The 13,013-nt window shown below is 36.9% G+C and overlaps 1 protein-coding gene across 5 annotated transcripts in view; it reads right to left on the bottom strand.

The window, feature by feature from the left end:
• UBE3A (ubiquitin protein ligase E3A) overlaps window positions 1–13,013 on the bottom strand; it is a 74,248-nt gene that overhangs the window by 2,318 nt on the left and 58,917 nt on the right. For all 5 annotated transcript variants that reach the window (XM_060179256.1, XM_060179257.1, XM_060179258.1 and 2 more), the window contains 6 exons: window positions 10,117–10,261; window positions 8,218–8,423; window positions 7,469–7,633; window positions 6,779–6,934; window positions 6,611–6,684; window positions 452–595 (listed from right to left, as the gene is read on the bottom strand). In XM_060179256.1, coding sequence (XP_060035239.1) covers window positions 452–595; window positions 6,611–6,684; window positions 6,779–6,934; window positions 7,469–7,633; window positions 8,218–8,423; window positions 10,117–10,261 — 890 coding nt within the window. The remainder of the gene's footprint in view (window positions 1–451; window positions 596–6,610; window positions 6,685–6,778; window positions 6,935–7,468; window positions 7,634–8,217; window positions 8,424–10,116; window positions 10,262–13,013) is intronic.

Below are 13,013 nucleotides of genomic sequence, written 5' to 3'. Positions count from 1 at the left end.
TCCACTAAACATGCTGTTACTCATGGATGATCATTACTCATCAAAAATATTAATTTATGTGATAGGAAGAAAACACAATTAAATGTTAAAATTTAGAAAACTGGCAATTCCAGTGTAATTCAGTGCTAAATAATCTCCTGAGACTCTTAATCTAACCATTCCCAAAAGATAATGTAACATGGTCTTAAGTATTAAAATTCTGAACCAAAATAAATGAGTAACAATTTTCAAAAAAACCCCAAAATTTTCAAAATTTCAAACCAAATAAATCCTTATGATTTTTAACTTGGCTAGTGTTTAATTTTTTTTTTCTCCAACAATAATAGCAAAATATTCTCCAAATGATTTGGAGAATTCTGGGTAAAACTATAAAAGTACTCAAAATTAAGTTCAATATTGGTTAATGTAGAATGCAAAATTCTCATTATGTAGTCAACAAGTTAACAGTTACCTTTCTGTATCTGGGCCATTTTTGGCTATAATCATCTTTAATTTTCCTAGTCCACCCACAGGTGCTCTGTCTGTACCCGTTGTAAACTGCAAGAAGAGTCTTTTTTGCTCATCTGTAAATGAATGAACAATTTCCCAGAACTCCCTAGTGAGAGAAGAGTTAATACCGATTTTAGTTTGGCATTCATGATAGCTAGCAACAATGTTACTTTATGATTTATATTAAAACAATAGGGGAATACTGGAAACTAATATCAAGAACCCTAAGTATTCATTCCTGGTAATCCAGGATCTAGGAATTCCATTTATTCAAGCTTACTGTATGGAAACACCTTTTTTTTAATATAAAAACTTATGTTGATTCTCCTTTAATTTACAAAAGTTTCATGGGGGAAGGTGTTATAAAGAACAAAAAAAACCCCTAAAACATACACTTAATGTATATGCTTTCTATAACAACCAAAATTTATGTTATAAATAATCCATACATTGCATAATTATACAAAGCACATGCTTTCTATATAAACTAGAACACTTACGTTATTAGTGTATGTTATGGAGGATGGGATTATTCTGATATCTCTGCCAACTAGAGTTAATTTAAGAGAATGATTCAATCACTGACATTACTAATCCCATGTAAAAATCAATGTTAACTTGTAGCTATGTCATATTCTAAAGATAAACATTTATAGCCATCTTGGCATACTTGTTCGAATACTCAGATCTCCACCAATATACTATGTACACTAACCGCAAGCTAGAAGAAAACTCCAGAACTCAGAAAAACAAACAAACCCCGAATGGCAATTTTAACAGAGCAGAGAACATAATGTTTCCTCCATTCACAATTATAATTCCAGTTTTTCTGTATGTCAATAATCCAGCATACAATTTCTTTTACAATGTTGATATTTTTGGTGGTGTAAGCCATTAGTTCTGACATAAGTTAGTAGCTTTATTCTCTCCCAACTCCTACCACTTTTTCCTTCCTTGACAATCTGACACACTCTTTATTCTTCACTTCCTATAAACCTCCGACCCACCTAAAGAAAATAATAAGTATACAACATCTACAAACTGGACATCCAACTTGCAGGAAAATCTCTCAGGAAAGAAAACAATCATACTAAAGCTTATGCCATTCCTTTTGGGGTGTGTGGCAAGAAAGAACAATTCTGCTATCAAAAAAAAAAATTGCCCTCCCATAGGTGCAATGTAGTCTCTTTATACAGTACAAGTGCTCTATGCCTGAGTCAGCCTTACCTGCAGATACAGACAAGCAGTGGTCACTATGACTACTCTGATTAATACTATAAATTATAGGATAGTTTTTTTTGATTCTTTCTAAAAACAAAACAAACAAAAAACAGGACTTCAAATACTAGGGTTATAATAATAGAATTACCATTACAGAATGAAATCACTAAACTCTCCCCATAAATTCTACATTAAAATACTGAATTAAGGGTGGAAGGTAGATAGCATAATGGTTATGCAAACAGATTCTCATGTCTGAGGCTCCAAAGTCCCAGGTTCAATCCCCCACACCACCATAAGCCAGAGCTGAACAGTGCTCTGGTAAAAATGAAAAATAAAATTCTGAATTAAGAATGCAAATAAATAAAAAGTGGATAGGAGCATGGATCAGATTCCATTCTTCTCTCTCAAGTCTACAGAAATAAAAAGGAGGAGGAATGTTCAACCTTTCACCCATGCCTTGAGTAAAACTAGGAGAGTGGAGCACCTGGAGCCAAAGCTCCAACAGACATATACATAGGGAAGAGTACCTGAGCACACGCTAGCAGAGCCCAACAGAAACTATGTGGAAAATGGAGGTACATAAAATAGCCTGGCTGGCCTGGGGAGATAGCATAGTGGCTATCTGAGTAAGTTTCATGCCTGAGGTTCAGAGGGCCCAGGTTTAATTCCTGGCACCACCATATAAGCCAGAGTTAAGCAATATTCTGGAAGAGGAAGAAAGAAGGCAAAAAAAAAGGAAAAGAAAAACGAAAACAAAGAAGACAGGGCCTGGCAAGGTAACTTACTTGAACAGTGCATTTGCTTTGTCTTAGGCCTGAACGAGTTCTGAGCCCAACATGCACTGCAGTAAGGGACGTTTTGGTGCTATGTTATCTCTTTCATCTCACAGCTTCTCTGAAAAAAGTCAGCCTTTTCAGAGCGTTCCAGTGACAACTAGCTAAATAATGAACAAGGACAAGAGGCTTTGCAGAAGGTGAGAGGGCTCACCCCTACCCCAAGTGAACTAAGACAGACAAGAGCACTGACAGCAAGGTGGCCACAAAATGACTGGAAAGTGTCTGGGACCAGAAATGGCATCTCCAAAGGACCACTCCTAGAAAGGATCAGGGGATACTTTGGCTCTAAAGAGATGGAAGCAGCTGAGGGAAAAGTCCCTAATCAGCAGGAAGAAAGAACACTATTGATCGTAAGTACAAACAAGAAACGGACAAATGAGGTACAGAAACAGTAATACTAAAAGACTCTCAATAGATACTTGGAAATAGGGACCTCAAAGAACATCAATATAAAAATGTTTACTAACAATTAAGAAAACGATCCTCTGTATTGCCTAAGCCGAAAAAGTGCTCTGGCCTCTCTAAATCAATCCACCAATAGGTTTATTTTCATGCAAGAGAGAAAGACAACAAAGCATTGCTCAAATCTGGCACATGTGGTGCCAGGGAATAAATCTGGAACCCTAGGTGGGTAAAATGTGGTACACTACAGCTGTGCTATCTCTCAGTCTTGCGAATTGCAAGGACCCGCGTAAGGATCCCAGTTTGAGCCCCCAGCTCCCCTCTGCAGGGGGGTTTGCTTCACAAGTGGTGAAGCAAGTCTGCAGGTGTCTTTCTCCCCTCCCCCTTCCCTTCCTCTCTGTCTTATGCAACAACAACAGCAGTAACAATAATAACAACAAGGGCAATAAAAATGGGGGGGTGGTCTTCAGGAGCAGTGGATCTGTAGTGAAGGCACCAAGCCTGGAAACCCTGAAAACTCTGGAGGCAAAAAAAAAAATCCAACTAAATCCAGCTATTCAAGTTTGGAGCATGTGCATTAAGTGATGCCCCCAAAGAGAACTGATGTATGTTGAAAGATTTGTCAACAAAACATGAAAATTATGACTTTCAAACAGAGCTTTTTTTTTTCTTTTTCTTTTTTAAATAACAGAGGCTATGTAAGAACAATTAAATCAAAACACTATCTCAGAACAAGGGTGACTGACAAAAAGAATTTGGAAGGCATGACAAATTAGGGAATGATCAGGTCAGAGGCAGGCTGGGGGAGGGGGTAAGGATTAAAGGTGCGCAAGGCATGTAACCAAGGATTTTGAGTTCAGTGCCCAGCACTGCATGTACCAGAGTTCTCTGCATGCTAAGGTTCTCTCTCTCATTAAGATGTGAATAGATTTTAAAAGTTCCAATGCCAACAATACCAAAGTAATATCCAATATGAATACATAAATAAAGCTAAGCTAGCAGCAGCACAAGGTGAACTACACAGCGTACTCTCAATAATAACAAGAAATAAAAACCACATCCTTGACTCTTTCCTAACCTATAGACACAGAGCACACTGACAGTGACAGAAAAACTCTGCCATGTTGACCCTGGCCTGGGAGTTACTCTCATTCCTTTTGGAGCCTCAGAGTTCCTCCGAGTCTAGAGACACTGAATGGCCAGGAACATCAACAGGGAGCTCTCAGCACACCGTGCTGGAAGGACTCTGCTGCACAAGCCTGAATTACTGTGCACATGACTCCACCACCCAGAGACACCAGGCAGTGCTGTCTGATGATGCCTTTTGCTTTGGTAGGTAGAGCCAACATGGTTCAGTAGAATGAGATGAATGAAGCAGATCAGAATACCACCAGAAAAGTTCTGAAAACTAGATGTGGCATCACCATCACATCACGACCTCTAAGGTATGTCAGGACCTGTGTTCGAGGTAGGGGGAGGTGGAATCACACCAACATTAAGAAAAGCAAAAAGGGGAGTCGGGCTGTAGCGCAGCAGGTTAAGCACAGGTGGCGCAAAGCACAAGGACCGGCATAAGGATCCCGGTTCGAACCCCGGCTCCCCACCTGCAGGGGAGTCGCTTCACAGGTGGTGAAGCAGGTCTGCAGGTGTCTATCTTTTTCTCCTCCTCTCTGTCTTCCCCTCCTCTCTCCATTTCTCTCTGTCCTATCCAACAACGATGACAACAACAATAATAACTACAACAATAAACCAACAAGGGCAACAAAAGGGAATAAATAAAATATTAAAAAAAAAATAAAAGCAAAAAGATTAAGCTCATGTCACATTCAGAACAAAGAAAACTACAAGTCACAAAGAGGTAGGGACCAATCCACTAAGAACACATGATTCTAAATGATAATGCTCAAATGACAGTCTCAAAATATATGAAGTGAAACCCAATACGTATAAAAGAGAAAAATACCAGGTGTTTCTCTTTTGTCTCTCCCTCTACAAAAAAAAAAATTAAAACTAAAAATTATAAAGTAAGCCTCCAGGAGGCCTGTCTGGACACCAGGTTCTAGGGATAACCCTGGCAGCAATATAATAAAAATGAATATTTAAAAAGTAGTTCAGTGAAGGAAGGAAGGATAGAATAATATAACTAGTATATACAGAGTGCTAAAAATATACAGTTAAGAGCCAGATGGTGGCACGCTCGGCTGAGTACACATATCACCATGTGCAAAGACCTGGGTTCAAGCCCTGGCCCCACCTGTAGGGGAAGCATCATGAATGGTGAAGCAATGCTGCAGGTAGGTTCTTTCTCTCTATCCCCTCACTTCCAGTCTCTATTAAAAAAAAAAAAAAAAACCATACATAATAGTTCATTTAAACTTATAGCTCTCCCCCCTGCAACACACAAATTCATATCTACAGTCATAAAACAAAAACTACTAATAAGGCTCGGGCAGTGAAGTAACTGGTAAAATGTATGTATCAAACCTTAAAATACTCAAAGTCCTAACAACCTATGATCAATAATATAACTAACAGAAACTGCTGTGATAGTCCTCATGACTCACAAAAAGTTTTCCTTTCATCATGTTATCACAACTTTTTACTGGTCACTTTTCTAATGTCAAATATGGAGCACAACAATAGTTTCTAAGAGAAAATAAACTTTCTACTGCTGTAGAAATGACCAAGCATGTGATAAAAAGGACTATAACCTGCTACAAAACAGGATAAAGAACAAAATAATGAAAAGTAAAAATTTAAAACAAAGAACTCTAGAAATGGTCGAAACTCATTTTGGTGTTCTTTTTACATGCTTGTGTCCTAGAGTAATTTTCAGAGACAACATCCAGGAAATTATCTGTTTTCCAGTTCACCTCACCTCACCTCACCTCATCTCTCACCTCACCCCACACCTCACCTCACACCTCACCAGTGGTGCCAACAGTGCATCTTATCTCCTCTTACCAATCTCAGAAGGGCAGAATTCAATCTATGTAGTTCAGGACTGGGGTAGCATGGTACAGAAAACAAATAGCAAAAGTATTTGCTTGAGAGCAGATAAGATCTTTACTTTATTCTGTGTGAATATGAGGTTCTACTTTCAGGTATAAATACTAATATTAACTAACTGCTATGTTGTTATACAAAATTAAATAAGAGAATGTACCATTACACACAAAAGGTACTCTCAACAAGGAAGACAAGTAGCAGTTCAGAGTTTCAAAGAAAGGAGAAATATTCAGGAATGTGGTTCTGTCTCATTATCTAACCATTAGTAAGCATGTTCTAGAGAGACACCTGCAGCTCTGCTTCACTACTTGTGAAGCTTTTCCCCTGCAGGTGGGGACCAGGGGCTTGAACCTGTGTCCTTGCGCACTGTAATGTGTGCACTTAAGCAGGTGCGCCACCGCCTGGCCCCAGTAAGCATGTTCTAATCAGAATACTATAAATTATGTATTTTAGCTAAGTTACAGTTCAAATAGATAAAACATTAATTACATTGAGAATAAAAAAAGAGTAATTGTATTACAAGTACAAATACATTTTTAATTGCATAGATAAAGAATTTGCAAGACTGCTTATTAAACACAAAGGTCTAAAGAAGTAGTGCAGACCTCTGTGGTGGATTAGGTCTTTATTTGAAGAAGTAAGGACCTCACCTGATCACGACAGTGTCCCTGGTATAGCCACCATCATATTCTGTGGTTTCTTCAAGTGCTTGGAAATCCAAATTCTGCAAATTCAAGCAAATGTACCTTAACATCTCCTACACCACATCACTACAAAATAGAAACCAATACTTGGTATTTTTACAGACATCTGCTTACCCGGCTTCCACATATCAGTAATTCAATTTCCTCTGGTCTGAATAAATATTTTAAGGGAGATTCATTGGTCACCATATGAAAACCTCTCCGAAATGCCTTGAACTGTTTTTCCACTGATTTATTAAGAATGTAGTCAGAATAGAGATTGACAAACTCCTGCACCAAACATGAGTCAAAAAAGTTTATTTTAACTTGCTATCCAACAAAACACAAGCTACAGAATGATGTAGCTTTCTTTTTTTATTCAAATTCCACATGTGCAAGCAAAAAAAAGAAAAAAACCTTTGACAAGTTCTCTACAACAGCCCATGCTAAGCTGGAAAAAGGCCATGTGCCTCTGTGCTTACCACACTAACTTCAATTCTGATCAAGTTATCATTCACTATCTCCTATGTCTGCCTAAAAGCGATTCAGAAAACTGCTTTCACATCAGTGTGTATGTCAAGATATTTTTCTGTTTTTATGAGTTATACCACACCTACCAGCAAGGTTCTTGTGACACCATCCCTGCCCACCACACCTCAAGATTTAGAAAGCTGGCTATTTAATTTATATTAACTTGGTTACTTGCTTTCTGGAGTCTTTGAATGTGCTATTAGATATTTCCTTTTAAACTACAAGTATATATGATTTAAATTTCTGTAAAGATAGTAAAGAGACAAAGACAGTAACATTAAAAACAGTCATTACCTTCCTATTTTCATTTGTAATTGGAATTTTATCACCATTTTCCTTTAGATCGTACATCATTGGATTACCAAAAAGATCAGTTTGTGATATCTGGAAAGTTATCATCATATCATCTTCCACACTCCCTTCATATTCCAATAAATCTTTTAAACTCTGAAAGAGAACCTAACAACCAGAAATGGAAAACTGAATTTACTACAGAATTACAAAGAACACAAATAGCTTGTATTGCTCTTTTTGTAAGAGGAAAGTCTTAACAAGAATCAAAGCATAATGTCCCTCCTCTTCTTCAAATTTACAATACAGAAACTAAGCAGTTGATCAGTCTTCGATGATATCCCACTCTCTAAGAAATCATATCATCAACTTAGCAAAGGCTTTCCCACTGCTTTTTAAGGAGAATCTCATAGATTTATCTCATAGGGAGTTGCTAGAGGAAAGGAAAAAAGAAAAAAAAAAAAAACTACAGCGAAAGTTTTTTACCTAGGCAGTTTTAATTTTGACTGGCAATCTCAAAATTTTATTATTAATAATAATTATTTAAAAATCACACATAAAAACACAGTATCAGCAATACATATATCCTTTAAGTGCTCATATTACTTTGATTAAAACAACTTTTATCTTTAGATTAGATATAAAAATATTAACAAAAATTCCAAAAGAACACTTTAACGTATATAAATTAATTATATCTTTATTCCTAAGTAACAATCAAAAGATCAAATACAAAACCACAAAAGACTTACAGGATGAGAGTCTCCCAAGTCACGAAAGGTTCCTTTCTTCCCCATTAGCTTCCTGTAGACAACCATGGGGAAATGTACATCCAGTATACAGTTATTGTAAATAGCCAGACCCAGTACTATGCCAATCAGAGTAAACTGACCCTCAGTTTCAAAAGAAGATGGATTAAACCAAAACAGTTTTGTAGTTTCATCATATGTGAACATACCTATAAAAAACAATTAAAAAAATATATATTACTTTGATATTTTACTAAGTACCGACAAACGCAATATAAATGACAAATGTAAATTTATATAAGGGTATAATGGTTATGCAGAGAGACTCATGCCTGAGGCTCCAAAGTCCCAGGTTCAACCCCCCACACTACCATCAGCCAGAGCCAAGTAGTGCTCTGGTAAAAAAAATAAGTAAAATAAATAAATAATTTATATAAGGTATGTAAAAATTTTCTGTTAGCATCTGAGAAAGAAAAGCTCAAATATATGGGATTGTCAAAACTGTGTAAATGGCAGGATATAATTACGAAGTTAAGGAACCCAAGTGAAAAAGAAGACTTCATAGTATATTATTAAGAAAATCATTCATGGGGCCGATGGTGGCACACCTAGTTGAGTGCACCTGTTCCCATGCACAAGAATCAGGGTTCAAGCCGCTGGCCCCCATGTGCAGGAAAAGACTTCACAAGCGGTGAAGCAGGTCCTCCCCCTCCCTACTTCCTTCCCTCTTCTAAATTTTTCTGTCCTGTCAAATAAAATAGTTTTTAAAAATTAGAGATAAATTATATATATTAAAACAGTTCAGTAAATTCAAATTCTGTAATCTATTAACACAACTGAAATGTTAGTTTTCTACTTTACCCTCTGAATGCTTATTAAAAACAAGTCTGCACAAATTTTGAGCTTTGCTAGGACAGCAGAGAGGATTGGTGCTATGCTTTTACTTCCTCTCTACCTATCAGGAAACAACAACAAAGCCTTGGAGCAGTAAGCCCCCAGTGATAACAATTACTGTAAAATTAACAGGAAGAAAAAAAAGACTTTAAAAATGTTTAATGTACAAAAATCCCTTTAATTCATATAGATTGTTAAAAGTAATCCTTGCAAAACTGCAGTGTTTTCATGAGCTTTTTCTAAGAAAATCAGAACTCAGCAAGTACACAGCACCAAAGTCAACTTCACTGCTGCGGAGGCTGGGCTTGAACCTGAGTCATGCACGTGACAAAGCAGCACACTGCCAAGTGTGTTACCTCACCTGCCCTGAACATGGACATTTTTAAAAGTCTGTGACAACATTTCGAAATGCTCTTTTATGCCAGCAAGTCAGCCCTTCCCAAGTGTATAAAGACTCTATGCAGTGGCAAATAGCAGATCAGGAGGGAAAAGAGGGTTCCAGAAAGTTCAAGTATTTGGGAAAAGATTATAATTCTTAACTAAGACCCAAGAACTATTTTAGCAAGCAAACCTAACTAATTTTATATCAACCAGTTTTTCCAAGCTGTAAGCATGATATACTCTGAGTTCTCATTATTCACACCACAGTTCTGTGAAGGTCTTGCTTCAAAATTGTCATGAATTTGGTGAAAGCTTAGAAAAAAAGAGTAAAGAAAACACTTCAATTGTTATAGTCACTATTCTAAAGTGTCTTTGAAATTTCACTTACCTAAGAGAAAACTCATTTTATTCCTATATTAAAATATTTGGCTAAGTAATCTGAGAACACAACTAAGTAATTGAGATAAATCAGCCACCAAGACTTAAGAATTCAGTCACTAGCTGTAATTCCTGGTAAACAACAGGAAGGCCCTCCTCTGTAACTCTTCATAGTTGAGAATATTTACAAACTTCAGTAAAAACATTCTTAAATCAAAATACAAAAGATACCACCACCAAAATTATTACCAATATCTGGGTTGAAGATTTCTTCCACAACCAGCTGGAAAAATTCTTTGGATACACCTCCCTCATCAACTCCTTGTTCTCCTTCAAATTCCACATACAACTGTTTCTTTAAGTCTGCAGGGTTTTCCATAGCGATCATCTCTAGCTAATAAGTGAAAAGATAAATTGAGAAGAAAATGACTGCAATTATCAGGATGGAAGCAAAATCCAAGTGGTAGATACTGACGCTTTGTTGAAATCAGGTAGAAATTTGGTGGAATCAGGAGTCAAACTGGTAAAAAGCAGAGGCAAAGACATAATTTCAGATTATGGAAAAATAGGAAAGAAAGAGGCTTAGAATTGTTAGTTTTTTCTTCTAATTACTGATTTGTCATCAACATAAATAGTAGAAAATTAGAATTAGGGTTTTCTGTGACTCAAAACACTGAGCTATAAAGATAGGATACAGAAATGCAGACAACAAAAGAAATAAAGTGACTATTGTACTTATTAGGAACTCATGAAGTCTTGATATCTACTAACAAATAAGAAATTTAATTACAAAAAGTGCATAGGATAAACAGGAGAACTTAGGGTCCCTTATAATCACATTAAAATAGCATAAACTATCACTTTTTAATGGGGCAGAACATCTTGTATCTATGTTTTTTGAAAGAAGATGAAACATATGCTTACTTAACCTGAGTTATCAAATCCTAGTTTCTAACATTTCGCCTATGAATTTTTTACCAAATACTGTTTTTATCTATGGAGTAGTGAATGTACTTTAAGATTAATTTCATACTGGTAAGAATAGACTTGAATAGTAAACATTTACACTGCAATTTATTTTATGAATATGAAACTAAGCTATTGATTATAACTGATTTGTAATTACAAGTGCTGTAACAGTGACGATCAACTTTTCTTTTAATATTTATTCCCTTTTTTAAAATTGTTGTAGTTATTGATGTCGTCGTTGTTGGATAGGACAGAGAGAAATGGAGAGAGGAGGGGAAGACAGAGAGAAGGAGAGCAGACCTGCTTCACCGCCTGTGAAGTGATTCCCCTGCAGGTGGGGAGCCGGGGGCTCGAACCGGGATCCTAATGCCGGTCCTTGCGCTTTGCACCACGTGCACTTAACCCACTGTGCTACAGCCCCACTCCCTACTTATTTTCTAAATTGACTTTAAATGCCTTCTGGCTGTTTAAAAAATAGTCAAAACACAGTATTTCAGGATAATATTACTGCAACTATTCCAACTACAATCTTTTAAATGGCTTTAAGCAGCAACACAGACATCAATCACTGAGATAAGCAGAGTCCTAAAGTTACTGTAAGTAACACAAGTTTGGATACCCTAGAAAATGAAAACAAAAATCTCAAATGCATGAGTTGGATCATTCGCCCTCCTCCCTCAATTAAAGAAAGGTTTCTTGTAACTGCCAATTGTGGCCAGTCCAATGCATTTCAGAGTTTGCAACCAACAACAGACGCAAAAATCAGAATGCATGCCACATAGTAATGGAATCTATTCAATAGTCTGTTAAACTTTCAATTATTTGTACAGACATATGGGAAGTAAACTCTCAGTGAGTGCAATAAACCAAGAACAAGAGGTTGAAATGATCTAGGTTATGTGCAACTTTTGGACTTATGCTTCTGTGAATTTAGAAGGTTCAGCTCTTTCCATGTGGGCAAGACAGCTCAGTTAATTGTGTGAGACTTCACGTTTAATTCCTAGGACCACATATGTTAGGCTGTACTCTGGTCTCATTATTTTTTATTTATCGTTTTAAAGAATGTCTATCCTTGTACAGTGATTGCCAATAGTTACAAAGTCATTTTGATGTTATGCTATGTAAGATTTACTTTTGAGACCTACTGTAGATTTAATAAAAATATTCTGTACTGCCATTTCACCTAGATTATAACCACTTTGCTTTTGTCAGTGAGCCTTCATTTCTTCATTTGCAAAGGAATAGAATGGTTAATACTTTCCATACTGACAGCTGTAAAGGTTCAGTAATAATATAGATGACAAAAGAGTTCTGAAGTGGGCAATAGTTTATAAGTTAAAAAGAAAAAAGTTTACAATTTGACTTCACAGTATAGTTTCAAGATTTGAAAATAGAGCATGGGGATAGTTACAGCACAAAAACAATTCTGGGAGTTAAGTTGTGACCCACTCAGTATGAAGATGCGGGGTCTCCCATCCCTCAATGCAGAATGGAAGCTTCATGTGCAGCAGTACAGAGCTGGCAAGGGTGAGGGCCTTCGAGCATACACAGGTGAGCCACCTCTGGGAGTGGGCTTGTGTAGATACCCTACTGATAATCTTGATGCAACCCACAAAAAGTCTGAAGACTAAATTAATCATCATATCAGTTTAAGTGTGGTTTATGCATATTGCCAAGAAAGCTTTTCTTTTTTTTTTTTTTCAAATATTTATTCCCTTTTTTCATTGTTGTAGTTATTGATGTCGTCGTCGTTGTTGGATAGGACAGACAGAAATGGAGAGAGGAGAGAAAGACAGACACTTGCAGACCTGCTTCAATGCCTGGGAAGCGACTCCCCTGCATGTGGGGAGCTGGGGCTCGAACCGGGATCCTTAGGCAGGTCCTTGCACTTTGCACCACCTGCACTTAACCCGCTGCACTACCACCCGACTCCCTAGAAAGCCTTTCTTAGTTCTTCTCAGTATCCACCTGTTTCACACATGCGACTCAGTATTTCTGTATGCCTTTACAAAACAAAGACAACACTGTTTACAGCAATGTATTTCATGGCAAAAATTATCTGATGTTTAGAATATGTTTTCTATAGAATTTTGGAATTACTATTCCAAAGTGAGAGGTGACTCCAGTATCAGTTGTGGCTGATACCTCTGAAAGGCTTTATTGCAGTTTCCACAGAT

This window comes from Erinaceus europaeus, chromosome 20 (assembly GCF_950295315.1).
Source record: "Erinaceus europaeus chromosome 20, mEriEur2.1, whole genome shotgun sequence".
Lineage (NCBI taxonomy): Eukaryota > Metazoa > Chordata > Mammalia > Eulipotyphla > Erinaceidae > Erinaceus > Erinaceus europaeus.
Note: the sequence above shows the minus strand (reverse complement) of the source record. Positions and strands in the feature narration are given on the sequence as shown.